The 26,545-nt window shown below is 37.9% G+C and overlaps 1 protein-coding gene across 1 annotated transcript in view; it reads left to right on the forward strand.

The window, feature by feature from the left end:
- The first annotated feature begins 1,574 nt into the window (after positions 1–1,574).
- ADAM18 (ADAM metallopeptidase domain 18) overlaps positions 1,575–26,545 on the forward strand; it is a 135,485-nt gene continuing 110,514 nt past the window's right edge. The window contains exons 1-2 of the mRNA XM_027962623.2: positions 1,575–1,931; positions 25,569–26,099. Coding sequence (XP_027818424.2) covers positions 1,575–1,931; positions 25,569–26,099 — 888 coding nt within the window. The remainder of the gene's footprint in view (positions 1,932–25,568; positions 26,100–26,545) is intronic.

Below are 26,545 nucleotides of genomic sequence, written 5' to 3' on the forward strand. Positions count from 1 at the left end.
ATGGGATTACCAATTGAATTGAAAACTGATAATGCACCTGCCTACCAATCCGAGAAATTAGCTCACTTTTTATCCCAATACCATATAACTCATACTTTTGGTATTCCTTATAATAGTCAAGGGCAAACTATCATTGAAAGAGCTAATCATACCTTGCATGAATATCTTGAAAAATAAAAAAGGGGGAACAGGAGATATTTATGAAACCTAAAGACATTTTGAATAAAACCTTACTTACCCTAAATTTTTTGAATGTTTGGAGCAAGGGAAATCTATCAGCAGCAGAGTTGCATTTTCAAGGGAAAAAAGAAGACAAGAAGATCTTGAATACACCCATTTGATATAAAGATAAAGAGAAAGGCTAGATCCCAACATCATTTATATATCTGGGATGAGGGTATACTTTCATTTCTGTTAATAATTACAGGTTTTGGACCCCAGCGAGATTAATCAAAATCAACAATGGCTGATTCCTTTGTTTAAAAATTCGAAGAGCTTACTATGCAGAGGAACTTTACTTTTCGTACAAGGGAAGCAACACCTCCTACATGGGGTCAAATGAAAAAGTTAACCCAGGAAGCAGAAAAAAAAAAACGTTAATGAAAGCAGGACAACCTCTGAATCCTACCAATCTTTTGCTTGCCGCAATGGCGGTAGTAACATGTCAGGTAATCGGTGTATCGGCAAGTAATCATATATATTGGGCATATATACCTAATCCCCCATTAGTAAGAGTAATTTCCTGGGGGGAACCAAAAGTGCAGGTATGCACTAATGAGACTGCCTTCTTTCCCCCACCAGCTTGTGGGGGAATAGAACAACTACCTCATCATAAACAACAATATAATATTAATAATTTGACCATTGCAATGGAAGGTATTCCTTTATATATAGGGGGACACCCCTTTTGTCTGTCCACCAAGGAACATTCTCATCATTCTTATAATAATGAGGGGTAAAGTATAATAATTACCATTTTGCTACTTTTACTGTACTTGTTTCCACCAGGGGCTTTAACACCTCGACAGAACCAATAGACCTTCATAATGGAATACATATGTCACTATGTCCTATTAACTTTTTTGCTCCTTCTCTAGAATCTTTGGAATGGGAACGTTGCCGAGGTCATCGACCCTTTAAAGTCATGAATTATTCTGGATCTATCATTGTAGATTGGAGTCCAGATCATGGGCAATTCTTAGAAAAATGGTCAAATAAACCTTTTAGGTGGCATCGCGCAAATACTTCTTTGATGGGCAATGGTAACGAAACAGTTAAATGGCAGCAATTTGCACTTGTCCCTCCTCAATTACAATTGCAGGGGTATCCACACATTCAAGGGGATATTTGGAAACTATGGGCAATTTCTGGTAATCTTACTGTTTGGTGAGGAAACTATACTATGGATAGTGACGACTCTTCGAATCCATTTCATGTTAATTTACATGTTAATAGATCTTATTCCAAAATGGCATGTGTAAAATATCCTTTTGCATTGTTATATGGGAATTGGACTTGGAATGATACTATGGGGTCTATGTCATGTGATTATTGTAATCTAACTCAATGTATAAATGTCTTGGTGGGAAGAATTTGAAAGACGAGCCTATAACTCTAATTTTTCGTTAGTAATTGTTAAAGCTCGGACAGAAGTATGGCTGTCTATAAGTCTGACTCAGCCGTGGTCAGATCCTTTTGCTGCTTCTCATCTAGTAACCGCTGTGCAGACTTTGCTACACCGATCTCGATGTATGCTTGCTGTGGTCATTACTTCGATTCTCGCAGTTGCATCAGTAACTGCAACAGCAGCTGTAGCAGGCCTTGCGTTACACCAAGGAATTCAAACAGCTGATTTTGTTCGGGACTGGCAAAAGGACTCTCATTTGTTATGGCAACAACAGCGAGATTTGGATGCACAACTTGCTACCGACGTGCTTAATCTTCAAACACACCGTTTCCTGGCTTGGAGATCAATTGGCTGTTTTATCTACACGAAGTGTGTTGAAATGTGATTGGAATTCTTCTCAGTTTTGTATAACACCTGTGCCATTTAACATGAGCCCTTCAAGAGATTAACCGAGACATATAAATAAAAAGAGTTGTAGATGCCCATCATCAAGAGAGATTCCGCCTAGCCCCTAAGAGGTGGCTGGATAGCCAATGACAGGTAAGACCCTCAGAGGAGGGCAACCTAAGACAGGCACAGCCACAAGAGGGGCTGGCAAGGCTGGAGGTTGGCCACCTACAGCTTTACGCCTTGCTCTACAAAACATCAATACAAATGTCTCGAGGGCTTGAATAAAATAAAAAAGGGGGAGATGAAGGGTTAATGTGGCCACAATAGGGAAAGTGGAGATGTGCTGCTTGCAAACAGGATGTTCTGCCAAGGAGATGGACACAGCCTTGAGATTAATGGTCCCTTGCAAATAAGGGAACATTCCCTTCTTGTGATAAGGGCTCTGGACAGACTCTGCAGTAGGCCGGAATTTCACTCCCTTTTGCTGTACGATAACATTTGTGCACATGCGCTGTACTGAACAAGTTTGGTCATACAGTCTGGAATTCTGCCCAGAGGGGATGTATATAAATAAAACACGAGCTCGCTGGCGCACGCAGTTCTTGTCCCTCTGGCCAGAGTGTATGTCTCTTGTGTGCGTCTTGTATGTCTCGTATGTTCTGTGTCATTTCACTCATAGTAACCAACACCCTTGAACTCTTTTCAGACTTGGTGGTATATAGCCTGCTAAGCTCCTCTGTGCATGTATTTCCCTGGCAAAAATACTGGAGTGGATTGCCTTTTCCTTGTCCAAAGCATCTTATGGGACCCAGGGATGGAGCCCAGGTCTCCTGCATTGGCAGACTGATTCTTTACCACTGAACCAAGTTTGAAGCCTATGATTGAAATAGATGGTTACAAAGCCCTTAAGAAAAACATCACTGGAATGTGAAACTGGCAAGGGTTGCACTTTATTCTCAAAAAGAGTTGCATACACCTTCTAGAGAGTTAGCAATTATAAGTTTCTAAAGTGACCAACTTAGATAGCATATTAAGAAGTAAAGATATTACTTTGCCAACAAAGGTCTGTCTAGTCAAGGCTATGGTTTTTCCAGTAGTCATGTATGGATGTGAGAGTTGGACTGTGAAGAAGGCTGAGTGCCAAAGAATTGATGCTTTTGAACTGTGGTGTTGGAGAAGACTCTTGAGAGTCCCTTGGACTGCAAGGAGATCCAACCAGTCCATTCTAAAGGAGATCAGCCCTGGGATTTCTTTGGAAGGAATGATGCTAAAGATGAAGCTCCAGTACTTTGGCCACCTCATGCAAAGAGTTGACTCATTGGAAAAGACTCTGATGCTGGGAGGGATTGAGGGCAAGAGGAGAAGGGGACAACAGGATGAGATGGATGGATAGCATCATCAACTCTATGGACATGAGTTTGAGTGAACTCTGGAAGTTGGTTATGGAGAGGGAGGCCTAGCCTGCTGCGATTCATGGGGTCGCAGAGTTGGACACGACTGAGCGACTGAACTGAACTGAACTGAAAGGAAGTTTGGGCTTCTCATATAGCACTAGGGCTAAAGAACCGACCTGCCAATGCAGGAGTCTCTGGAGCTGTTGGTGAGATCCTGGGTTGGGAAAATCCTCAGGAGGAGGAAATGGCAGTCAACTCCAGTATTCTTGCATGGACAGGGGAGACTGGCAGGTTACATACACTCCACAGGGTAACAAAGAGTCAGACACGACTGAAACCACTTAGCAAGCACTCAAGCAAAGGAAGTTGCCTGAGAAAAGGGAGTGTCTGTTTGCATGAGTCTGGGAGATAGAAGCCCTCCTTCATTTCTGGTACTAGAGAAAATCAACATTTTCATCTTATAGGTTTTTTACCCTTATACTATGTATAGAAAAGCAATAGGTTTTTCAACTAGTTTATACGAAGATTGCAGGCGTGTGTACTGAGTTTTGTCTCACTCTTCGCCTCCTTTATGCACTGTAACCAGCCAGGCTTCTCTGTCCACGGAATTTTTCAGGCAAGAATACAGGAGTGGATTGCTGTTTCCTTCTCCTGGGGATTTTCCTGACCCAGGGTTTGAATCTGCATCTCCTGTGTCTTCTGCATTGGCAGGCAGATTCTTTACCACTGAGCCACCTGGGGAACATGAAGATTTCTGAAACTGTTAATGACTAAGCAACTGAAATGATTGTGACAAACATTCATGAGAGGTAGATTTGTACAAGATTTGGGAGATAGTATTTTGGGTTGAAGCTTCATTGGTTTCAGGTATTTATGGGCTAGAAAGTATTTAGACTAGAGAGTATTTATGGAAATGAAAGTCTGGATCCCTAGAATTTGAGCTGAACACGCATGTTTTCAGATGACAATAGATACCAATACTATACATGGAAAATGCTAAAGCTGCTACTAAAAAGTTACAAGAGCTCGTTGATGAATTTGGCAGAGTCCCAGGATACAAAATTAATGCACATAAATCTTTGCTTTTCTAAACACTAACAATAAAACAGAAATTAAGGAAACGATTCTATATACCATTGCATCAAAAAGAATAAAATACCTTGGGATAAACTACCTAAGGAGACAAACCTGTACTCTGAAAACTATATGACACTGATGAAAGAAATTGAAGATGACACAAATGGTTGGAAAGATATATCATGTTCTTGTATTGGAAGAATCAGGACTGTTAAAATGACTATACTGCCCAAGATGATGTACAAATTCAATGCAATCCCTATCTAATTACCAATGGCATTTTTCACATATCTGTAATACATTTCTTTTACTTCATATGGACACATGAAAGACCCCAAATAGGCAAAGCAATCTTGAGAAAGAAAAATAGATTTAGAAGAATCAGACTCCCTGAGTTCAAACTATACAAAGTTACAGTAATGAAAACAGTATGGTACTGTCACAAAAACAGAAATATAGGTCAATGGAACAAGATTGAAAGCCAAGAGATAAACCGTACACACTGGAGACCAACAAATCTATGACAAAGGAGATGAGAATGTACAACGGAGAAAACACAGCCTTTTCAAGATATGGAAGCAACCTAAATGTCCATTGACAGATGAATGGATAAAGAAGAAGTGATATATGTATACAATGGAATATTACTCAGCCATAGACTACAATAAAATAATGCTTTTTACAGGAACATGAGGGTACCTAGAGATTATCATAATAAGTGAAGTAAGTCAGACAAAGACGAATATATAATACCACTTATGTGTGGATCCTAAATGAAATGATGAAAGTGAATTAACATACAAAACAGAAATAGACCCACAAACATAAACAGCAAAGTTATGGTTACCAAAGGGAAAAAGTGAGTAGGAGTTTGGGACTAACATACACACACTAGTGTATATAAAACAGATAACCAACAAGGACCTACAGTATAGTCCATGAAACTATACTCACTATTTTGTAACAACATATAAGGTAGAATAATCTGAAATATATATACATATATATATAATTTGCATATGTATATATGTTTAACTTAATTACTCTGCTGTACACCTAAATCTAACAATATATCTCAGTTCAGTTCAGTCACTCAGTCGTGTCCAACTCTTTGCGACCCCATGAAATGCAGCACACCAGGCCTTCCTGTCCATCACCAATTCCCAGAGTTCACTGAAACTCATGTCCATAGAGTCGGTGATGCCATCCAGCCATCTCATCCTCTGTCGTCCCCTTCTCCTCCGGCCTCCAAACCCTCCCAGAGTCTTTTCCAATGAGTCAACTCTTCACACGAAGTGGCCAAAGTACTGGAGCTTCAGCTTTAGCATCAGTCCTTCCAAAGAACACCCAGGACTGATCTCCTTTAGAATTGACTGGTTGGATCTCCTTGCAGTCCAGGGGACTCTCAAGAGTCTTCTCCAACACCACAGTTCAAAAGCATCAATTCTTTGGCACTCAGCCTTCTTCACAGTCCAACTCTCACATCCATACATGACTGCTGGAAAAATCATAGCCTTGACTAGACGGACCTTTGTTGGCAACGTAATGTCTCTGTTTTTCAAGATGTTATCTAGGTTGGTCATAACTTTCCTTCCAAGGAGTAAACGTCTTTTAATTTCATGGATGCAATCACCATCTGCAGTTATTTTGGAGCCCCAAAAATAATGTCTGACACTGTTTCCACTGTTTCCCATCTATTTCCCATGAAGTGATGGGACCAGATGCCATGATCTTCGTTTTCTGAATGGGCTTTAAGCCAAATTTTTCACTCTCCTCTTTCACTTTCATCAAGAGGCTTTTTAGTTCCTCTTCACTTTCTGCCATAAGGGTAGTGTCATCTGCATATCTGAGGTCATTGATATTTCTCGCGGCAATCTTGATTCCAGCTTGTGTTTCTTTCAGCCCAGCGTTACTCACGATGTATTCTGCATATAAGATAAATAAGCAGGATGACAATATACAGGCTTGATGTACTCCTTTTCCTATTTGGACCCAGTCTGTTGACTGTGTGGATCACAATATACTGTGGGAAATTCTGAAAGAGATGGGAATACCAGACCACCTGACCTACCTCTTCAGAAACCTGTATGCAGGTCAGGAAGCAACAGTTACAACACTATATATCAACTATACTTCAATTAAAAAAAAAAAAGAAAAGAAAAAAAGAAAGGATTGGCTTCCCAAGGGAGGAGGGCAACCAGATGGCAGCCTCAAATTCTTAGCTGATTTAAGGTCTGTCTATTTTTAAGCCAACTACATGAACTTTTGGAAATGTTAGCAGCTCAATTACCAAGCAAACGGTGATAAAAAGACCTAATCTTTGTCTCTAATGTGCAATCTTTGCTCACCAACTCCTTTGCTCTGGAGCAACTTTTTGGAGTTGGCAGAAACTTCATCAGGTCTTCATTATGATCCCAACCTTCTGTTATTCAATGCTACTTCCTTCTTCATTTCACACATTTTGCTACCTAAAATCATTTGGACCCTCTGGCTCTTCCTCAGCTTCTTCTTCTTGGAGAATACAATGGAGATGTTCACAATTGACTCATTACTGCCAACACAGTAATCTCTTTCTCTGTTCTCATTTAACCTGATCTCTGAGTAGTATTAAAATTGCTGACTAATATTCCACTCTGAATTTCAATTTTGATCAGTATAACTATACAATCTTCTACTTACCTTACACTTCAGTTTTATTTTCTATTTGAATTCTTTTCTCCTAATCCCCAGATAATTTGTGCCGCCTTCAATTCTATTTTGAATCACCTTTTTCCTCATATGCATCTCTTAGTTGATCTTATTCACTATTTTTCCTTGGAATTTCCTTTTTTTATGTCTTCATAAAATATAAAATCTATATATTTCACCTCAAACTCTGGGGCACCAGACTCTTATTTCTAACTACCCATTCAGTACATATACCTGCTATTCCACAACCACCTCCAGGTAAACATATATTTAAACTGAACTCATTAGCTCCCATTCCCTTTCAAATCTGCTTCTCCTAATATTGGTACCCCTCTCATCACAGTGGCTTAACCAACGTAACAATTTCATCAACTTCCATGTTAATCTTCATATTGAATTATTTAACAAACCTACCTTCTTCCTAAATACAGGAGGTATCTTTAATTATTTAGTTTATCTTTCCATCCTCTAATCCTGAGTATGCAGATAATTTTTTTTTTCTCAACCTATGTAAAATTCCCCTTAATGAATTTATTGCTTCCAGGTCTTCTTATTTCAATACCACCACAACCAGGATATTACAAGAAATCATTCTAACAGAAAAATTCATTATTTTTCACTAAATTTTGTTGATGATTTAAAAGTAAGCATAAAGTTGTAAAATATACTAATAACCATATAAGTCACTCTATGGCTGAGATCTCAGATTCACATCCACTTTTAAACTTCAATTGACATCTATAAAGAAAACAAAATTATCTTAACAGAATGCCTGGTTAATTTGGAACATCCCACTAAGGAAGAATTTTTCCTTTCTATCCAAGACGTCTCTTGTCCATATGCACTTTTCTGTTAGCCTCTGATGTACTGGGAGAGAGGGATGGTGTCATAAACATTTTAATATTGACCTAGTTTCAGATTTTCAATATGCATATAAAATAATTATTGAATTAAATACAAATGATCTGGATGTCCATAGCCATGTTCACTAAAAGTGAAAAGTGAAAGAAAGTTAAGTCTCTCAGTCGTGTCCAACTCTTTGCGATCCCATGGACTACAGCCTACCAGGCTCCTCTGTCCATGGGATTTTCCAGGAAATAGTACTGGGGTGGATTGCCTTTTCGGATCTTCCCAACCCAGCGATTGAACTCAGGTCTCCCGCATTGTAGACAGACGCTTTACCGTCTGAGCCACCAGGGAAGCCCATCATGTTCGAGGGATGTTGTGGGGAGGGAGGTGGGAGGGGGTTCATGTTTGGGATCACATGTACACCCATGGTGGATTCATGTCAATGTATGGCAAAACCAATACAGTATTGTAAAGTAAAATAAAGTAAAAATAAAAATTAAAAAAAAATAAAATAAAATTTATTAGGTGGACCAGAACAGAAAAAAAAAAAAAAATGAGCAGTTAATATCAATCACATGAATACAGGAAGGCATTTAAATAACAAATATAATTTCACCACTTAGTTATTTGACTGACAACACAGATTTTTAGTTGTACCAAGAACAACATTTTCATGCGTATCTTGCTTTCAACAACTTAAAAAATTTGACCAGGTTATGGACAATCAGGAAGTCACTATACCTTAAAAGCAGCATAATCAATCTTAACATATTAAATACCAGTAATTTTCATAGTTGCTGCTGCTGCTGCTGCTGCTGCTGCTGCTGCTGCTGCTGCTGCTGCTGCTGCTGCTAAGTCGCTTCAGTCGTGTCCAACTCTCTGCGACCCCATAGACAGCAGCCCACCAGACTCCCTAGTCCCTGGGATTCTCCAGGCAAGAACACTGGAGTGGGTTGCCATTTCCTTCTCCAATGCATGAAAGTGAAAAGTGAAAGTGAAGTGATTCAGTCGTGTCCGACTCTTTGCAACCCCATGGACTGCAGCTTACCAGGCTCCTCCATCCATGGGATTTTCCAGGCAAGAGTACTGGAGTGGGGTGCCATCGCCTTCTCTGAAAGTTGATACTCAAGGGAAGGAAGGACAGTTTTATTTTTAGCAAATTATATTGAGACAACTGGATGTCAACAGGCAAAAGAACAAAGATGGACTCTTACTTATACCATATGAAGATTAACTCCAAATGAATCAAGTATTTATACATCAAGCACTAAAACTATACAATTCTTAGAGGAAAACAAGGCAGCAGTATTCATAACACTTGATTTTGGAATGGTTTCTTGAATATAACACTGAAATCCTAGGCAACAGAAGAAAAAGTAGATAAGTTAGAATTTATCATAATTACAAACTATTGTGCATCAAAGGACACTATCAGTAAAGTAAAAAGCTAAGCCACAAAATAAAGGAAAATGTTAGCAAATCATATAGCTGATGAAGAATTTATATGTAGAACATTTAAAATACTCCTACAGCTCAGGTACAAAGAAACACATAACACAATTTAAAAATGGCAAAGGACTTGAATGGACATTTCTTTGAAAAAGATACATCAATGGTCAATAAACACGTGAATGTTGCTCAACATTACTCTTAGGCTATTGCAGGTTGAAACTCCAACTAGATACCAATTCACATCTATTGGGATGCCTATTATTGAAAAAATTCAGAAAATATCAAGCATTAATGAGAATATAGAAAAATTGGAATACCTGCGCATTGCAGATGGAAATGTACAAGTGCTACAGTCCATGTGGAAAACTGTATGGTGAGTCCTCAAAAAAATATAATACTATGTTATCCTAAAATTCCATATCTAGGTATATACCCCAGAGCATTGATAGCACTGACTCAAAGAAATGTTTATACACTCATGGTCTCAGCAGAATTATTCACAAATAGCCGAAAGCTGAGAACACTGGGAGTGTCCATCAACAGTATGAACATACAATGATATATACATACAATGGAAAATTATGTAGCTTTAAAAAAGAATTGAAATTCTGACAAACAGTACAATATGCATGAAACTTGAAAACCTTATACTAAATAAAATGAGCCAGTCACATGGGACAAGTATTGGATGATTCTGCTTTTATGAGGTACCTGCAGATACCAACTCATAGGGACCCAGTAGAAAGGTAGGGACTGGAGGGAGAGGGGATGATAAGTCACTGTTTAAAGAATAGTTTCTTTTGGGGAGGATGCTCAGCTGGTAAAGAATCTGCCTGCAATGTGGGAGACCTGGGTTCGATCCCTGGGTTGGGAAGACCCCTGGAGAAGGGAAATGCTACTCACTCCAGTATTCTGGCCTAGAGAATTCCATGGACTACACAGTCCTTGGGATCACAAAGATTCGGACATGATTGAGCAACTTTCAGAAAAGTTCTAAAGTTTGATAATGATAATATAATAGCTGCACAAAGATGTGAATGTACTTAATGCCACCAACTTTATACACAAAAAAATGTTAAAGTAATCAGTTTTATGTGTTGATTATTTTATGACAATAAAGCATAACTGTCAGGCAAATTTTCCATTTTATTACACCACAAAAATAATACAATATTTAAACATAATTTGATGAAAAGAAGTGTAAGTTATACACTGAAAGCTAAAACTGCAGTATTAAAAGAGTGGTCTACATAAATGTAAAGACATCTCCAACAAGTGTATTGGAAGATTCAATACTGTTAAAAGAAAAATACTCTCCAAATTGATCTGCAAATTCAACACAATCCTTAACAAATCCAAACTGCCTCTTTTGCAGAAATTGACAAGCTAATCTTAAAAGTCTTACAGAAATTACGGCAACACAGAACAGTAAAATCAATCTTGGAGCCATAATTTTCAAGAAAGCTTGAAACTGAAAAAAATAAAACACAATTCCAAAACATATTACAACACTAAAATAATCAAGGCAGTGTAATACTTTCCCAGGAATAAGGATAGACATTTAGTTCAGTGGAATAGAAGAGAGAGCGCTAAACAAAGCTACACACTTGGCCATTGGTTTTTGACAAAGAATTGAAACTCATCAAAGCAAAAAGATGATCTTTTAAAACAATAGTGCTGGAGCAAATATATATCCACATTAGAATGAAGCTAAATGACTGCATAATAATATTCACAAAAATTAACTGAAAATGAACCATAGATCTAAATGTAGAGCTAAAATGAGGATTTTAGCAGACTAATTGAATTTCATCAAAATTAAGAACTTTTGTGCTGCAAATGAAGCAACCAAGAAAGTGAAGAACAAACTAAAGAGCAGGAGAAAATATTTGTAAAGATTCTATCTTGTATGGAACTTGTATCCAGAATCTATAAAGAACATTTATAAGCCCACAATAAAAAGACAAATAACCCGATTCAAAATGGGAAGGGATTTAAATAAGCTCATCTCCACAGAAGATAGACTGATGGACAAAAAGCCCACGATACGATGTTCAACGTCTTAGGAAAATGCAAATCAAAACCCCAATGAGGTAGTACTTCACATTCATTGGGATGACTGTTATAATAAAAAACACAGTGAGGATATGAAGCACCTGGGGTCTTCTTGGTGTTCTTTATACCAGCACTACTCAAATTCTAGTATCTCTTATTCCACTCTTACTCCAGTAGGAACTGCTGTCTAATTAGCTTCACGTTGTCTCATACTATACACACACATCTATATGTTTCTTATTCTTCTGCCAAGGACACCTAGGAGGACTCCCTTCACACTTTTAGAACCCTTAATCTACAGAGCAACTCTCTGCTTAGTGCTCCACGCTTTATGTCCTGCAATTCTGCTGTGAATTCTGTCCTCCATGAGAATGCTGTACTTTGCCTAGGATTCCAATTCTCTGTGCTAATATCAGCAAGTTATCCATAGGTAGCACTCTATTTCCATGGAATCAACATCATATTTCCTTTCCTTCAGATATTATATTTCTGTATTTCCCATTGACCTTCAGAAACCATTTCCCTCATATTTTTGTCCTGTTTTATATTTTTATTATTTGACACAATTAATGGAAAATTTTTACCATGCCCCAGAGTGGAAACTCCCTATCTCTCTTCCATAGAATAATGGATGTCTCCCAATTCATCTAATAATAATTTCTTTAATCAGTCTTTGAAGTAAGTAAGCACAGGGGAAGGAAGCTCCACTTGTAATGTGATGATTTTTTAATATAAATTTATTTATTTTAATTGGAGGTTAATTATTTTACAGCATTGTATTGGTTTTGCCATACATCAACATGAATCTGCCACAGGTATACACGTGTTCTCCTGAACCCCCCTCCCTCTTCCCTCCCCATACCATCCCTCTGGGTTGTCGCAGTGCACCAGCCCCAAGCATCCAGTATCATGCATCAAAACTGGACTGGCAATTCGTTTCATATATGATATTATACATGTTTCAATGCCATTCCCTCAAATTATCCCACCCTCTCCTTCTCCCAGGAGTCCAAAAGACTGTTCTATACATCTGTGTCAAAGGGGAGTTGAACTTTTCTGATGGATGAGGCCAAGAAAGGAGAGCTTTAAAGTGTTGAGTTCTATTGCAGTGTGAGATTGCTTCATGTTCGATTATTTCCAATACTTTTGCATATATTTGTTAACTTATTTATTAGAAAACACAAAACTTCCTAAACCACTATCTTTTGGAAATTACTTCTAATCGACATATAATTGGACTGTGTACATGTTTCAACATAACCAATTCTTCTGTCTTTTGGAAGGGGCATTAAATTTGCTTACACATAATATCATTATAATTGCTATGATGGTAATTCTGCTTGCTTAATATAAGTTCTTTGTATTTTGATTGTCTGATTTATTGGTTTTGCTTAATTGTACCATTTCCATAGATTTGGCTTTCTAGTTTTATGTAATGTTTAGAACGCCAAGAGGAATATCTTTTTTTTCTAATTTAAATAATATCACTTTATACATCTGTTATGTAAATTTAACCTAATGTGCTATTACTGTTTTATTTTAAATTGGCCTTGAGAGGATTCTTCAATATCCACAAATCAATCAATGTAATACACCACATAAACAAATTGAAAAATAAAAGCCGTATAATTATCTCAATAGATGCAGTGAAAGCCTGTGACAAAATTCAACATCCATTTATGATAAAAACTCTCCAGAAAGCAGGAATAGAAGGAACATACCTCAACATAATAAAAGTTATATATGACAAACCCACAGCAAACATTATCCTCAATGGTGAAAAACTGAAAGCATTTCCCCTAAAGTCAGGAACAAGAGAAGGGTGCCCACTTTCACCGCTACTATTCAACATAGTTCTGGAAGTTTTGGCCATAGCAATCAGAGCAGAAAAAGAAATAAAAGGAACCCAAACTGGAAAAGAAGAAATAAAACTCTCACTGTTTGCAGATAACAAGATCCTCTACATGGAAAACCCTAAAGACTCCACCAACAACTTACTAATCAATGAATATAATACAGTTGCAGGATATAAAATCAACACACCAAAATCCCTGGTATTCCTATACACTAATGAGAAAATAGAAAGAGAAACAATTCCATTCACCATTGCAATGAAAAGAATAATACTTAAGAATATATCTACCTAAAGAAACAAAAGACCTATATATAGAAAACTATAAAACACTGGTGAAAGAAATCAAAGAGGACACTAATAGATGGAGGAATATACCGTGTTCATGATCAGAAGAATCAATATAGTGAAAATGAGTATACTACCCAAAGCAATCTATAGATTCAGTGCAATCCCTATCAAGCTACCAATGGTATTTTTCACAGAGCTAGAACAAATAATTTCACAATTTGTATGGAAATACAAAAAACTTTGAATATCCAAAGCAATCTTGAGAAAGAAGAATGGAACTGGAGGAATCAACCTGCCTGACTTCAGGCTCTACTACAAAGCCACAGTCATCAAGACAGTATGGTACTGGCACAAAGACAGAAATATAGATCAATAGAACAAAATAGAAAGCTCAGTGATAAATCCATGCACCTATGGACACCTTATCTTTGACAAAAGAGGCAAGAATATACAATGGAGAAAAGACAATCTCTTTAACAAGTGGTGATGGGAAAACTGATCAACCACTTGTAAAAGAATGAAACTAGAACACTTTCTAACACCATACACAAAAATAAACTAAAAATGGATTAAAGATCTAAACGTAAGACCAGAAACTATAAAACTCCTAGAGGAGAATATAGGCAAAACACTCTCCCACATAAATCACAGCAGGATCTTCTATGATCCACCCCCAAGAATCCTGGAAATAAAAGCAAAAATAAACAAATGGGACCTAATTAAAATTAAAAGCTTCTGCATAACAAAGGAAACTATAGGTGAAAAAACAGCTTTCAGAATGGGAGAAAATAATAGCAAAGGAAGCAAATGACAAAGAATGAATCTCAAAAATATACAAGCAACTCCTGCAGCTCAATTCCAGAAAAATAAACGACCCAATCAAAAAATGGGCCAAAGAACTAAACAGACATTTTTCCAAAAAAGCCATAGAGATGGCTAACAAACACATGAAAAGATGCTCAACGTCACTCATTACCAGAGAAATGCAAATCAAAACCACAATGAGGTACCATTTCACACCAGTCAGAATGTCTGCGATCCAAAAATCTGTAAGCAATAAACGCTGGAGAGGGTGTGGAGAAAAGGGAACCCTCTTACACTGTTGGTGGGAATGCAAACTAGTACAGCCACTATGGAGAACAGTGTAGAGATTCCTTTAAAAACTGGAAATAGAACTGCCTTATGACCCAGCAATCCCTCTGCTGGGCATACACACCGAGGAAACCAGAATTGAAAGGGACACGTGTACCCCAATGTTCATCGCAGCACTGTTTATAATAGCCACGACATGGAAGCAACCTAGATGTCCATCAGCAGATGAATGGCTAAGAAAGCTGTGGTATATATACACAATGGAGTATTACTCAGCCATTAAAAAGAATACATTTGAATCAGTTCTAATGAGGTGGATGAAACTGGAGCCTATTATACAGAGTGAAGTAAGCCAGAAAGAAAAACACCAGTGCAGTATACTAATGCGTATATATGGAATTTAGAAAGATGGTAACGAAATCCTGTATGCAAGACAGCAAAAGAGACACAGATATATAGAACGCTCTTTTGGACTCTGTGGGAGAGGGAGAGGGTGGGATGATTTGGGAAAATGGCATTGGTACATGTATAATGTCATATGTGAAATGAATTGCCAGACGAGGTTCGATGCATGATACATGATGCTCGGGGCTGGTGCACTGGGATGACCCAGAGGGATGGTACTGGGATGGAGAAGGGAGGAGGGTTCAGGATGGGGAACACGTGTATACCCGTGGTGGATTCATGTTGATGTATGGCAAAACAAATACAGTATTGTAAGGTAATTAACCTCCAATTTAAATAAATTTATATTAAAAATAAATTGACCTTGATATAGCAATAATTTTTGCTAAATAATTTTTTAAAAATTCTTTATTTTGCTTTTTTAATTGTAGAAACCTGTTAGATGATAATATCAATCTAATCTATTCTAAGTGGCAGTTCATAGAAGAGGATGTGAAAGATGAGAGTGTAGCACATAAGCATTAAATGTATGGATAAACACTGAAAATAATATATATATATATATATACATATACATACATAGACTTCCCTGTTGGCTCAGACGGTAAAGAGTCTGTCTATAATGCAGGAGACCCAGGTTCGATCCCTACGTTAGGAAGATCCCCTGGAGAAGGAAATGGCAATCCACTCCAGGACTATTGCCTGGAAAATCCCATGGACAGAGGAGCCTGGTAGGCTACAGTCTGTGGGGTCACAAAGAGTCAGACATGGCTGAGCGACTTCACTATACATACATATTTATATATGTATTTGACAGAAATACATAACGCACTTTGGGGCATAGTCACAGAATTTTGGGAAATTTTTGAATAAATTTAAATTTATTCATTCTATGATTATATTATTTGAATCCCAAATGTTTACTATTTGAATTACGAAAATGCTTTGAATATCATAGTTGAAAGAGTTAAAACGTACTGTTATGTTTTAGTTAAAAGTACAGACTTCTTGATAAAACAACATGATACTTCTTGAAATAATGGTCTTGTGACCAGTTTCTGTGTCTTCCTACCTTTCCTCATTATTGGTGCCATTATTGCTTTTAAGAGGAATAAATCAAAGATATTTCTGAACAGAGAGAATACAGTAAGTAAACTCAATATTTTTATATTTAATAATGAAGGTGCTCTATGGAAAAATTAAAATATTATTCAGAATATTATGATTGGGGACTCTTAGATGGATTGAGTTAACCTTTAGATATCTACCAAATGTTTAGAAATGTACCAGATTTTTTTCAGATTTCAGGCAAATAGGTATCCTTCATGTCTATATAGATCTAAGAGCAACGGAAGTTACACAGTAAACCCTCAGTACCTTTCAAATAGAAAGTCAAGTTGGCTGTAATTACTCTAGAAAGTTCTGTCTACTTCCTAAGCAACGCTATTATCTTGTGTTGACATTCAGTTTTGACAAGATTAACAGAGACCAGGACGCACAGAATATGGGGCTAGTGATGATGAATAGATACAGGGCAGCTTCTCCATGGCTCAGCAGATAAGGACTCCACCTGCAATAGAGGAGGCACAGGAAACGCTGGTTCAATCCCTGGGTTGGGAAGATTCCCAGGAGAGGAAACAGCAACCCACTCCAGTATTCTTATCTGGAGAGTTCCATGGGCAGAGGAGCCTGTCCAAAAGGTCACAGAGAGTTGAACTTGACTGAACGACTAAGCAAGAACGCAAACATAGAATATGGAGCCAGTGAAGATGACTAGAGACAAGGCAGCATAGAATATAGGACAGATGAGAAAATATAAGATGGTTACAATGAGGGAGAGCACACAAGTGTATGTTACACAAAATTAATATTGCTCATGTGTCTCTAAAATTAGAATTAAGGCACTTATTCAGCTTTTCCTTCTTTTTTGTGTGTGTAGATAAGAGCCTATTTAGGTCTTTTTTAAAATTTTTAAATGAGATATAATTTACATAAGACATTATATTAGTTTCTTGTGTACAACATAATGCTTTGATATTTGTATATATTGTGAAATGATCACCACAGTAAGTCTAGTTAAACTTTGTTACATAGTTAATAAATTTGATTTTCTTCTGATGAGGACTTTCAAGATCTATTTCAGCAAGATTCAAATATGCAATTTGTTATTATTGACTGAAGTCAACAGGTGTACATTACATCCCCATGACATAATTTTTTTTTTTTTTACTGGAAATGTGTGCCTTTTGGCCCTCTTTACCTATTTTGCTCACCAGCCCCCTACCTATTAACCTGGCAACCACCAATCTCATCTCTGTATCCATGAGGGTTGTGTTTTACTTTTTATCTTTACATTCCACATATAGGTGTATCATACTTCTGTCTATCTGATTTATTTCACTGTCATATGCTTTTTTCTTCACTGTAATACCAATAAAAGCCACAATTTGCTCAGTGAATATTAACAAGTTGAGAATGCAGTGTTAAGGGTAAAGAAGTGGGTCTCATTTCTTCATTGTAAAGGAAATAATTTCTATTCCTCATTTGTTTATCAGAGATAATAATATACAATTTCTATCAACATTACATTTCAACTTAGTTTTATGAACAGGTTAGCAGCAACCAGTAAATTCAGGGTAGTATTCTGCATGATTCATATGGACATTTACATAATCATTCAATTGTTACAAGCTGACTTAATTGAATTATATTTAACATAAGTCTTCCTGGGCTCTTACTTAAGACACCTTAGAAAAATCTGAATAGTGCTCACAACAGCCTAAATTTTAGAGCATCAGTGAGTGGTTTCAGTTCTTCAAGGGCAAGAAATGATGTAGAGCTGAAACCAAAATGGCAGTAAGGAACTCTATAGTTATGAACTCAGTCATTCTCTCTATCACCCAAAGGCTTTATGATTGATATCATCTCTTCTTTTCTATAGTGGTTCAGATGATAGAGAGCCTACCTGTGATGCAGGAGACCCAGGTTCAATCCTTGGATCAGGAAGATCCCCTGGAGAAGGGAATGGAGACCTACACCAGTATTCTTACCCGGAGAACGCCATGGATAGAAGAGCCTTATGGGCTATAGTCCATGGGTTCACAAAGAGTTGGACACGACTACGCTACTAATACACTTTATATACACTTTTATACTTCTTCTCTATGACTACCCTCTCCAAAATAACTAATTGGGTTACACATGCCCAGAGTACCTCTCTCAACCCTTCCTAGTTTCATTTTCAAATAAAAACCTCCATTTCTCAAAACCAGCGCCTATTAATTCATTTTATCAAGTGCATGCATGCTCAGTTGCATCTAAATCTTTGTGGCTGTTTGGACTGTAGCCCACCAGGCTCCTCTGTCCATGGGATTTCCCAGGCAAGAATACTGGAATAGGTTTCCATTTCCTCCTCCAGGGGATCTTCTGACCCAGAGATGGCATCTGAGTCTCCTGCATTGCAGGCCAATTCTTTACCTGCTGAACCATTAAAGAGCTCCCATTTTATCAAGAGACAGAAGTAAATAGCTGTGCTAGTGTCTCTAGTTTCAGCCAGTGTTCTCTCAGGATTTATAATCACAAGCTAGGTGTTCAAGCCTGATTTAACCATGTAGCCAAAGAATTTAGGAGAAACTTTTATACCATGACATTCCCTTTCAACAGGAACTGAGTGCGTATTGGAGTCAAAGGAAAAAATGGAGATTGTGTAAATATCAAAATTTGTAATTAAGCATAAATGAAAGAGAGGCCTCATTAAAGACCTCATTAACAGAATTGAACTAATAACTATTTACATATTTATTTTATAGAAGTAATATAATTGAAGCTATGATAACTTAAGAATTCACATGTAAATTATCTGCTTAACTTTGGAGAAGCATTATCGTAGATAATTGATAAATGATAAAAATATAGATAGATAAATAATAAATGATAGATAAATGATAAGTGACAGATAAATGATAAAAATATCATGATTTATCATAGATAAATGATATGATTTATCATTTAAATCACAGATAAATCTATCATTTAATATAGATAAATGAAAAAGATATCATCATCATAGATTTTTATCCTATTTTCCAAACAGACAAAATATAGAAAAGTAATAGATAGATTTTAAGTTTGAAATTTGAAAAATACTTAACATATGTAAAAGTTAGGCTAACATTAGGAAAAAGCCAAACAGTAGAATACGTGATCCCTGAATGGAATATAGGAAGCAAAGTGGATATTGTTACCTATTAATTGAATAATCAGTACAAATCTAGCTTTTTGGGGTTTTGTAACTTTAAGATTACAGTATTTCCTAATCTTAGAAATAATTCTGTTTCTTTCATATAGTTCTTTATCAGAAGTCAGCAGTAGTAACAGCACCCAGTCAAGTTAAAGGTAAAGTAAAAGAATCAGGTTATTGACAATATGATATAACTCATTAAATACTTAAAAAATACTTTTAACATTACCTCAGTTAATTATTTCCAGATTTCATCATTTTGATTTTTATTTGTTACTCTCACATACTAAGTCAGAAATCAAAACAAAGTATTTGATTTAATTTTATTTTATATTTATCTGGAAAGATTTAATGTTACTCTCATTAGCCACAGTTTTATTAACAAACATTTTTGTAAAAAGAAATGACTTTAAAGAGATTTTAAATGTGTTCTTAAAATATTTATGAGCAATCATGCATTTGATCGGTAGATTTAAGATTCTAACTGAGAGGTTTATGCAAATTTTCTCCCAACACTTGTATTATTACTCACTAACTCCCTGGAGAGTTAGGAGACCTAATAGTTCTCCTTATTTTAGATAGTAGGAAACAGACAAAGAGAGTAAATTATTCCCCACATGTATAGAATGTTAAGGAGTTTTTGAGTTCAAGTTGAAGATAATCGGACTCCAGGGTTGAAACCTTTAAAAATTCCACAATTTTCCCACATATTTTCTGATATAAGACTGGGGATGGAATTTCTGATATAAGACTGGGGAATGGAATTTACATTTATTGAGGATCTAGTAGATGCCAGGCAAATGTCAAGTGCACTCACCCTGTAGGGCAGAAAAAACATTCTTTATTATAAGATGGGATACCAAAGGCTTCTGTATATGTTGTTCAAATTTCTAACTCAAATGTGTAAAGAAATGATGATATTTCACATATTAGACTTATCACTGGGAGTATAGGGAAAAAAAATGAGAAACTCATCTAAGAATGAGATTGTGAGTTCATCTCTCTACTTATTTGCCATATATAACTGTGTTGGAGAGTGAAATCAATGGATGTCTATTTCCTTTTCTCCAGTGAAGAACACGTTTATAACTCGCTTCCTCAATGTAAAGTAGTCTTATTTATGCCTAGAGCAATCTCCACCTCTTCTCGGATCATGTTATTAAAAGCCCACATCTTAGGTGAAGATTTTGGCCCTTGGCTTTTTCTCATGTCCTGCAATCATAGTTTTGTCATCATGCTGGGTGACTTCACCTGCACTCCTCACCTCCACACAACTTCAGTCATTTTCTCCTAGAGTGATACACTGAGCTTTCCATCTCCCTGTTTTGTTGTTGTTGTTTTTTTTTTCCCCAGCTCTAAGTCATAACTTCAATATCATGCTTTCATTTACATTTTTTTTTTTTCATTTTTCACAGTCATTTCCCACCAGCATTACTTTAGGGTTATATTAAGAACTTGCCTCCAGAATTTGACACATTCATTCATAAACATATTTTATAAGTTGATTGTAAAGTGTGCTGAAAGGTAACTCATTATATGGAAAAGATGAGAGAAGGAGGGACTGAGGAGCAATTTTAAATATGGTCGACTAAGTAGGCCCTGTTGAGCAAGTGATGTGTTAGCCAAGACTTGGAGGAGGTACAAATAATTATGCGGTTTAGATATTTGAAAGGAGTCACCTGGCATCACAGAGCCAACTCACAGAAGGCTTGTATTTAAATGCAAAGGTTGCAGGGCAGTAAGAGAGGAGTACAGGCATACACTGGGGGCCAGAGAGACACCTCCGGCACAAGGTCAGAGGTTTCCTATTTTAAATTTTAAATAGCCCATCCCATCATTAATCCCACTGCCCTTATCTCACCAAAATAGAAGCCAGATATTCAGGCTTTCCCACAGGTTAAGACTCACAGCTCCACTGCAGCTGTAAACCACTCCTATCTCACAGGCATGAAGCTGGCAGAGCTATCCCTATTTGCATCTGGGCAGGAGCTTTTCAAGCACATAAAAGATCCAATGAAAAAAACCTCAGGTCTGATCCAGGAGAGAAAGGATATTACCTCATACCAGGGGTAGTAAAGATGGTCTTAGGAATACATTTTGAATGTGAACCAACAGAGTGAGTTAAGAGTTTGGCTGTAGAGTATAAGAAACAGTGCTTAAGTGATGTTCATTTCTAATAGAGCAGAGAGACAGTGAGGCTACAAAGTTAACCCAGAGCTCTCTGTTCCTAAATGTGTGCTCTTAATATATTTAAATTTTTATTTGAAAATTTATGGATAATGAAAAAGGAGAATCTGCATAGGTAATCATGAACCAAGACAGATATCTGACATGCCATGATATAAAGGTTAAAGTTTCTCATTTATGAGTAGGAACATGCTTGCTCAGTTTGCAACTGTTTGGACTGTAGCTTGCCAAGCTCCTCTATTCCATGGGATTCTCCAAGCAAGAATACTGGAGTGGGTTGCCATTTCCTCCTCTAGGGGATTTTTCCCGACCCAGGGATTGAACCCACATCTCCCGTGTCTCCTGTATTGCAGGCAGATTCTTTACCTGCTGAGCCACTGGGGAAACCCAAATAGGAATGCAGTTGAAGTATTAACTAATTTTGAAGTGGTAAAGAGAGGGATTTAGCATGATAATGTCCACCTTTAAAAGATTTCGTAGGGATATATTAGCAGAAAATGTGGTCAGATTCAGGCAGAACTGGAGACAAGTAAAATGGAATGCACAGTAAAAGTGTTATGAAGGTAGGATTGGATGATACGGAAAGGATAGCAAGTTTTGAGACCTAAGGGGTAGACTTGGTTGTAAGTGGTGATGGAGTGGATGTATTTGGGTTAGAATAAAAGAGGACTATGAAGACTTAAATATTCTGACTCAATGGATAATGATACCTTTTACTATTGATATACTGTACAGTTGGTGAAAACCCATTTGGTGTTGGAGTGATGAAGCAGAGGGGAGTGAAAAAGGAGTTTGTTTTGAACACGTGTATGTGGGACACCTGTCAGAAATGCACAGAAGACTAGAAGTTCTCTTCCTCTATAGATAAAAATAGAGAAAATAGTCATTATTTCCTTCTTCACATACTTATTGCTCTTTGCCTCTCTGTTTCCTTGTTCATGATTTTCTTTGACTCATGTTATAGAGACATACATAAATACAGTTTATAGCATTTCCTTTTATTTTATTTTTTAAATTTTTTATTATTATTATTTAAAATTTTATTATTTATTTATTTATTTTTTATTTTACTTTACAATACTGTATTGGTTTTGCCATACATTGATATGAATCCGCCACGGGTGTACATGAGTTCCCAATCCTGAGTGACTATCGCAGACATTTCTGGAAAAAAAGATTAAACAAAACAAACAAAAAAACCTGGGTTTACATAATCTGTGGGGCACAGGCATAGATTGTGACAGTATAAATTTTCTTATTATACTAATTAAATGATATAACTTTGTAGTAAAATTAGCTTATGTTAGTTTATAAAATGTAACATTTTTATTTTTCTATATTTCTTTTACAACAGTTGCTAAACAATATTTCAAAAAAACACAGATTGGAGAAAAGATATTATCAAGAAACAAAACATTATCTGGCCTGATTCAAGAATGAAAAAAAAAAAAATCTGCTTTTCTCTCCTTTTGTGATGGCTTAAAGTTTTCAATTTCACAAGCCAAAATAAACGCTGTGAGTGAAACCATGTAGGCTCGTCTCATTTGATTCTGTTCTCAAACCCAAGTTCATGTGCCTGATGCACACTGAGGCCAACAAATGGAAATCACAGTATTTGGAGCAGAGAAAGTTTTATTGTAGGGACCAACCAAGGAGAACAGGAGGCTAATATTCAAAGAACCCAAACTCCCTAATGGGTTTTGCGGAAGAGTTATAGGTAAAATTTGGGGCAAGAGCTGCAGCGTGTGGAACTTCCCTCTGACTGGCTGGTGGTGAGATAACAGGGCCGTGTTCCAGCCATCTCAGTCATCAGCCTTCCCAATCAGTGTGGGTCTACTTGCTTGTGTTCAGCCTGCAGTGACCTCCTCTGTCTGGGTTGAGGGGGCCCTAGTTCCTGCTGAAGAACTCCAAGGCATGCACAGACAGCTAGCCCATCACCCAAGGAGGGACCAGCACCAGGCCCCTTGCTGCAGCAATGTTTCTTCCTGCCTCCCCTTCCTTCCCCGGTTAGCAGATGTTTGAATATGCCCTTTGGAACTCGTGGAAGGTCGAGGAAGATGAAAGCCTTTTTCCTTCAAATAAGAAATGCGACACATGGAAAGACTCTGGTGTCCAGGAGGGCCCCACAGAGTCCTGCTCAGCTTCAGTCTAGTTGGTCCTGGGAGGTTGTTCCGTCCCAAAGACACATTCCATCATGCATTCTGCTACTGACTGCCTGAGCTCAGATGCCCACAGCCCTGCTAATCACTCCCATCTCAAGAAAGGACATCTGGGTCCACTGTCTCCAGTAGCTTGTGATTCTCATGCGCTACCCATTCCAAGCTTTGGGAGATTAAGAGGACATTGAGTGTTGTAGGTCAGGACAGCCTCAGTGCCCTCAGAGAAACCCTGGCCTCCATTCTACCTTCAAGGAATTAAACTGAGTTCCTGGTCATAGGTAGCTATTCTATCTCCAGGTGATACTTCCCTGGCCTCATGGAAAATTGAGTTCTAGAATATATCTTTCTCTTGAAGGACCCAGACTTACTGTCTCTCTTGACAGATGTGCTTCTGCACATTTCAAAGTGTTGTTTGTGGTTTAGGGATCCATCGTCTTACCTGGAATCTAACTAGGACCTGCAGAGTTTCCATCAATATAAATGAAAGTGATCCTGGGCTGTGGGAGGAGCTAATCACAAAGGCCAAGAGTTTCCTTTTCCAAATGAGCAGCTAGCTGATGATGGTTACACAAGAGGTAGTCCACCCATACAATGGGATAGTATTCAGCCACAAGGAAGGAAGCACTGATATGTGACAAGCAGATGAATCTTGAAACCATTATGCTATTCATGGTCTCTGTGAATAAAGCCAGTCACAGAAACCATATATTATGCATTTGTATGGAACATACAGAACAGGAACATCTAGAGAGACCAAGAATAGTGATTATTAACTGCTTGTGGGGTGGGGGGTGTGGGAGAGAGGGGAATAAAAAATGGGTAGGAGATGATAACAGTTGAAGGGTAGAGGACTTGCTTTTGAGATGAGAGAACGGAAACTTTTACTGTGGTAACGGTTGCATATATCTGTGAATATATTGAAAATCCTACAGTCATTCACCTATGTGCTTTCAGTGGGTGAACTCTGTGGTAAAAATCATACACATCAGGATGATTCTATTGGACCTTTCCCTCACCCCCTTTGCCACTACCTTATTTTGACCCATTATGATTCATGTCCTGCCTTATTTAAAACTAATTTCTCAGGATCAGTTTCCCAGGAGTACTATTGCCTCCTAGGTCCAAGTTTTGGACCTGATCAGAGTTTATTTTTGTAATTTTGGTACAATACATCCTTGCTGTGGAGTGTCCTGGGATAAAGGAAGATGAGGATGAGTGGCGGGCAGGTGAGTTAGCTTTTGAGCCCAAGCAGATTAAGATATTTGTCAGAAGATTCAAAGACAATTGTGTGTTCTGTCTTCTGCCCTGGTGCCCCTTTTCTTCTCTTAGTTTGTCTTGCTGACTGTCTCATTTCTACAGCTTCCTTTGTATGGTTCTAAAAGGAATTTTAACAAACCACACTTAGATTCCATTTCAAAGTTTCCTTTCCCTTTCCTCAGAAGATTATAACGTAACACTGTATTTAAGAATGGGACACAGTTGAAAAAAGTGCTTTCTATTGTCGTATCCAAGATGAAGTTCCATATTCTTGATTTTTTCCTTGTTTGAAAAGACTTTTTTAAGAAGATTATGAAGTCGGCAGTAGCACAATTTAAGAAGAAAATTTCTTGTAAAAAATATAGTTAATATTGCTAGTTTTCTCTTTCTCTGCCACCATAGCAAATAAAAGTTGTTAGAAAACCATCACATGGAGAATGGAAATTACCAGGAACTTCCCCCAGAAGAGCGTGCCTGCTAATTTGCTTCAGTTGTGTCTGACTCTAAGACCTCATGGACAGTATGCGTATTTGTCCCTTTATCCCTACTGAAGGGTTTGAAGGATGTCCACGTTGTCATCACAGACCCGCTGTATGCAGGCGCAAGCATTTGTCTGCGGTTCCTTCTTTTGGCCCTGAGCTCCCAACCACTCAGGATGCCTAAGGATGAGCCAGTGCAGCTGAAAGCTAATTCGAGGCCCTGGTCATCACCCCTAGGGCTCGGGGCAGAATGCTGTACTCCGAAGGGCTTCTGCCCGCGAGCCTCAGGGATACCCAACGGTCTCTCACCTGGCTTTGCTTCCTGCGCCCCGGCCCAGCCATGTTCCTACTCCTCGCAGGGCTTGCTGCGCTTGGAGGGCTGCTCGCCAGCCAGGGTAAGACTTCGGAGCCTCAACTTCCTTCTCCCTCTCTGGGTACTGAACGGAGCTGGGATCTTCCTGGGGAGCAATTTCTGTAGCTCTAGGATACCTGCCGCCCCTTCCTGGGATTCTCTGATGGTGCCTTCCTTCCACCCTCAGCCACCCCCGGACCAGGATAGGGGATGGAAGATGTTAGCCAAGGATGCAATGTCTCAGCCGCTGAAGGTCTTTCTGGGTCACCCACTCTGTAGCCAGAGGACTTAGCTAGGTTCGGTACTGCCCTGTCTTTATTCCTCAGAGACCCCAGGGAAAGGCTTCAGCGTGGTTCTGGAAACCAACAGGATGGTCCTGCAGCATTATATCTGTTCTCTGTTCATTTGTTTGTTTCCTAGCCATTTTCAGTGGGCCATTGAAAATCTGTTGAAATCTGTGGACCAAGAAGGAGGGTGGACACACGTAGATAGATTTACAATTGTAGACCCCCACCATGGACTCAAAGCTTAAGAATCCATGCTTGTCTTAGAGGACTGTTGCAAAAAAATAATCCCGTTTTCTTACTGCAGATTCTGAGGGAATGTTCCTATATGTCACAGTTCCACAGAAGATAAGGTCAAATGAGAGTGAAGATTGGGAGAAGCAGGTAAATGATCAAGAATATTACTTTTAAAGAT

Source organism: Ovis aries, chromosome 26, assembly GCF_016772045.2.
Source record: "Ovis aries strain OAR_USU_Benz2616 breed Rambouillet chromosome 26, ARS-UI_Ramb_v3.0, whole genome shotgun sequence".
NCBI lineage: Eukaryota > Metazoa > Chordata > Mammalia > Artiodactyla > Bovidae > Ovis > Ovis aries.